Source organism: Miscanthus floridulus, chromosome 3 (assembly GCF_019320115.1).
Source record: "Miscanthus floridulus cultivar M001 chromosome 3, ASM1932011v1, whole genome shotgun sequence".
Taxonomy (NCBI): Eukaryota; Viridiplantae; Streptophyta; class Magnoliopsida; order Poales; family Poaceae; genus Miscanthus; species Miscanthus floridulus.
In genome coordinates this window covers 50,079,543-50,084,204 of record NC_089582.1, presented here as the reverse complement: position 1 = coordinate 50,084,204, position 4,662 = coordinate 50,079,543, and the positions used below count along the sequence as shown (strand labels likewise).

The 4,662-nt window shown below is 42.7% G+C and overlaps 1 protein-coding gene across 5 annotated transcripts; it reads left to right on the top strand.

The window, feature by feature from the left end:
• Window positions 1–1,302: 1,302 nt before the first annotated feature.
• On the top strand, window positions 1,303–4,038 carry LOC136545689 (suppressor protein SRP40-like). 5 transcript variants are annotated; one of them, XM_066537679.1, is made up of 7 exons: window positions 1,303–1,408; window positions 1,512–1,614; window positions 1,774–1,803; window positions 1,902–1,958; window positions 2,055–2,126; window positions 2,197–2,951; window positions 3,339–4,038. In XM_066537679.1, exons 6-7 carry the CDS (start codon window positions 2,245–2,247, stop codon window positions 3,607–3,609), a joined length of 978 nt encoding a protein of 325 aa, XP_066393776.1. In that variant the 5' UTR covers window positions 1,303–1,408; window positions 1,512–1,614; window positions 1,774–1,803; window positions 1,902–1,958; window positions 2,055–2,126; window positions 2,197–2,244; the 3' UTR covers window positions 3,610–4,038. The 5 variants fall into 5 exon arrangements, with proteins under 5 accessions (XP_066393776.1, XP_066393775.1, XP_066393778.1 ...); XM_066537678.1 differs by lacking the exon at window positions 1,774–1,803; XM_066537681.1 differs by lacking the exons at window positions 1,774–1,803; window positions 1,902–1,958; window positions 2,055–2,126 and having other exon boundaries at window positions 2,203–2,951.
• Window positions 4,039–4,662: the final 624 nt, after the last annotated feature.

The following is a 4,662-nucleotide window of genomic DNA, read 5'->3' as shown; positions in this document are numbered from 1 at the left end:
TATGCAACATCCCAGATCTACTTTTGCAACATCCAGATGAAACACTTGAAACATAAGTCTGAAACGCTGAAACACAGTGTCGCCGGCGACCACGGCCTACCTGGTGGGGAACTACGGTAGCCAGCAAGCTCAGGTTAGGGGGGCGTCGAAAGCTACCCAGCGTACACCCAGGCGCAGGCCTCCCCTTCCTACCGCGGTGTCTTCGGTCGGCCGCGGTGCACGCCACGGCCGTGATGGCGCAAGGTGGATGGGGGCGCGGCGCGGGGTGTGGAGGAGCGTGGGATGATGGCTGGGTGCAGCGCACCCACGCTGGAGAAGGCCGCGGCGGCTGGAGAAGGCGAGCTACGGGCGAGCGGCACGATGGATGCGCCAGCGGCGGTCGCATGCATCGGTGGGGAAAGGAAATGTCGATATCTTTTCGAGAAACCGTGAAACAATTAGGTGGAGCAGAGCAGGCCTGTTGGGCCCGATGATTGCGCAAGCCCAAGAATAGGCCGTCCGGACGGGTATGCCTGGAGGAACGCCCTCACCAGAGAATTTTCGATAGAGGAGGGAAGGAAGAGGTGTGGCAGTGGTAATGCTGGGATCCCGCTCGAACCGTCGTAAGCTAAGAAAAAACTTAAGTTACATTTAAACTTTAGGGCTTTTGATGTCTGTTATTAGATAGCTTTTCATCCAGGCATGAATCCGACCCCAGGCCATCAAAATCCTATGTCTGAGAATCATTGCGCAGGTTTTAAACCTTTGAAGTTTGGATGATAAAAAACTGTAGTATAAAAAATCTATGGTTTTATAAGTCAAATAGACACAGAACCGTGGTTTAGAAAAAAAAAGGTCATGAGTGGAGTTTCTAAAGCTCCAAAAAGACTAGAGTTTTGACAAAACAATGGTTTCAGTTGCAAACACCCGGTAGCTTTTAAAAACCAAAGTATTTTGTAAAACCATAATATTTCTTCAATATTTCAAAAATATTTTGCATCCAAAAAGGGTTTTACTGTTTTTTTCTAAATCATGACAATTTTAGACAATGCAGGTACTTCTACGAATCAGCACGCATTTATGAAAAAGCTGGCAATAAATTTTTTTTATAAATGGGAGACTAATAATAGTGTCCTGTACCTACTCTCTCCAGCATTGCTTCTTATTACATAACAAAAAGGAAAATGACAACAGAATATTGTGTTCATGCAAGATCTTCGGATGGGAATGTGTGGGTGACAGTATCCCACTTAAACAACCATTCCATATTTGCATGTAGCTTCCTTTCACACATTTCATTTTGTGGATCTGATCTTCTCTTGTTCCAAACTTTTGTTTCTTCGTTGCGTCTTTTGTGCGTCACTAAAAATTTCGAAACAAAAAGAAGGCTTGGAAACTGAGCCGATCGAGTATTGTAGGGCCTCAAGAGGTAATTAAACATGATGTTGTGATCCTTGATAGTTTACGTTATGAGCATTCTTGTTTCCTTTTCATTTGATTTCTTAGGAAATATTGTTTTAATTTCCCTATAGCTTAAACTTGCTGTGTAGATTGATTGATCTGGGGGAAGGGAAAAAGATAAAGAAATACTTGGCTATCGCTGGCCATGTAAATTGAATGCTTCTTCCAAATGTGGTAAGCCATTTTCTGTTTCTGCGATCAAATTAAAAAGTTGAATGTTCTTTCTAATATGCAATATTCACTGCCATTTGCATCTTTTTTTTTTGTTCGTTTCACTTTTCTTTTGGAACCTATTCACAAGGGTTTGTGAAACTGTATTGTTTTTTTCCCCAGAAAACAAGAAGAAACCTGAAACCATGAAAAGTGTGGCTTTCTTGATTGATTCTCTAATTTTGTAAGACTTTTCCAAGTGATGAAGTATGACTCTCATAGTACTTGTGATTCTTTGAATATGTCTACAGCAATTTTTCCACAAGTTTTTGGTTCACAACAGGAAACAAAAATACATGACATGCCTGGTACATTTTCAAGAACTAAGATCTTTGTGTTTTGTTGTAATAATTTTCTGTCTTCTTCCAATAGAATTATTTGAGCTTGCTTATTCAACTGCATAGGAATAGACAACAGAACAGACTGACATCAGTGGAAAGAGATGCTGCAGTTACAGCTAGAAGCTCACACTCGCAGTATGTTAAGATTTATAATCAATAATCTTGTTAGCAGGAGATTTGAGTTTATGTTTGTTTCATTCCCCAGGAACAGTCAGCAAAGATAGATCACAGAAAGCTCTCTTGACACCAAACAATGGCCCATCAGCAGGAAGACCAAAATCATGGACAAGTGAGCACCAGTCCTTCTGTTACCCCTGCCGAAACCGATAACGGAACACCAGCAGATAAGCTTGACAAGAAGGAATCAAGCTCCTCGTCTTCCAATTCATCAGAAAACTTAGACGAGGATGATTTTTTTCAGATAGAGGGTCCAACACTAGGCAGCACATTATCGTTTGCTGATAATGCAGCAATCTCAGATATTAGAAAACAGAGCAGTTCCTCTTCGCATCCTTCAAGTCATGCCCCCACTGACCCAAAGCAGTCACCACCAGTCCAGGCCATATCTAGGGCACCGGATGAGTGTCCAGACCCCAAAAGGATCCCGTCATCTGTTTTCCGGAGGTCAAAATCGAAATCACCAACAGACTGGAGTGTGACATCAAATGAATCTCTCTTTAGCATCAATGCCGGGAATGCGAGCTTCTCAAAGGATCATTTCTTCTTGTATGGCAAATCAGGTGAACTGGGCAACCCTAATGACCCATTGGCGCCACTGCCGCCGTTGCCAAGGCTGAGCCCTAGCTCTAGCCCAATGAGAAGTGAGGTGGCAACTGTACAGGCCGATGCTAAAGTGAAGCCTGCTACCAGGGTTGGGGGCGATGGCGATGACAATACTGATTATAACAATAGCTTGTCCCACCGGTCTGATGCTAGCACAACAAGCTTCGCGTTCCCAATGTATGGCCTCTCTGCATTCCATCCCTCAAGATTTACTATATACAAGTTCTCAAAGTTTGAGCTATTTCATCAGGACATCATAAATGGAGTGTTTTCGCACATGAGATAGTTAATAACTGAATATTGACAAGTACTGTAATAAGTGTCTTTTTTTTTTTAAAAAAAAGGATATATCTTTTATATTCAGTCTTTCCTAGTAGAGCAGAAAAAACACTCTCTTATACTAAATAGCGTATCTGCATATAAAGTTCAGTTAGCATCGCTAAAGAGCGGATTATAGTAATAATTAGACTGTCAATATGTGCTTGCATTGGTGAAAGATTCAACCAATGTTTTCTGAATCTAAGGTGTTACGTATTCATTCCTAATTATCTGCAATTTCTTCAGATTGGCAGGTGAAGTGAGGTCTAGTGAATCCCTGAAAGACGACCCTCCTGAGCTTGCCCGGCAAAGCACATCGCAGCTATCACAGCAGGCAGAGCCTCTTGTTGACCAGGAAGCACCGACAGTTGAAGACAAGGCACTGGAAGCTGAGCAAGCCCCGGCCCAGGCCCCAGCTCCAGAACAAACACCGGCACCGGCACCAGAATCAACACCACAACCACCAGCCGCGACAAAATGGTTTCCTCGCTGTTCATGCTGTCCATTCTGTTGCTGAGGGATGCAGTTCCCTCTCCGGCCTTCATGCGTTGAAGTGGAATTAAACTAAGTTCTATTCTATTTCACTCCAACACATGTGGATTGAGGTGAATACACGTGCATCTAAATAAGGCCTCCATAGGATTTGTTGAGTTTCTGAAGTAGCAGAAGACTGGATGGAGTAACAGGCTAAAGTCAACCATCTATGGGATTTGCTAGTAACTGGGTTGGTTCTGATCAGCAAAATATGTTAATGGAAACAACAGTCAACCAAATTACTTGCTCTGAGTTGTGTAGATTACAACAATAGTATATGTATACACTAGTAATTTTATTTTGTTAAAATGTGACGGTAGCTACTAGCAAGAGAGAATATGGTGCTATTACACTTTATTTCTCCTCAATTTGCACGCAGTTTTTAAACCAATACTATACAAACAATTTTCAAGGACAGTCAAAATATACTTTTGTGGATGGTTTTCAAAATCGACCTTAGGCCACCGATTCAAGAAAACAAGCATTTATGTAGGGCAGGCTAGTTTTGAGATCCGTTGATATGACTGTTGGAAAGCTTTGGTGGTGCACCGGAGCTCTCCGGTGAGTGCCCACATTAAATGAATGGGTAACGACTAGTTTTTTTGATGGGCGTATAATTAGAGGATGTGGCCGGTTCTTTTAGAACCCTTAGACTTCCTTGCAGACTTGCACACCCATTAGAGTTTAAGAAACCTCTCCACTCACAAAAACTTCCTAGAGATTGCATTTGTTGTGAGATTGGAGTGATCTAGTACATTTGCTTTGAGAGATAGCATCTAGTGGCACTAGTGATTGGTATGACCACGGATTTCTTGTTACTCTTGATGGCTGCCGCCACTTAGATGGCTTGGAGCAATGATACTCCGCCGAAGCACTCAATTGCAAATTGTGAGGTGCTCTAAAGGTGATTGTGAGGGGCTCTTGTGCTCATCCTCGCTACAAAGGCAAAGAGAAACTTTAGTGGAATCGAGGCTTTGAGAACCACCTAGTTATTGAGTTAGCTCATGGACAAGCACTCGCGTAGGTGCCAAGCTTA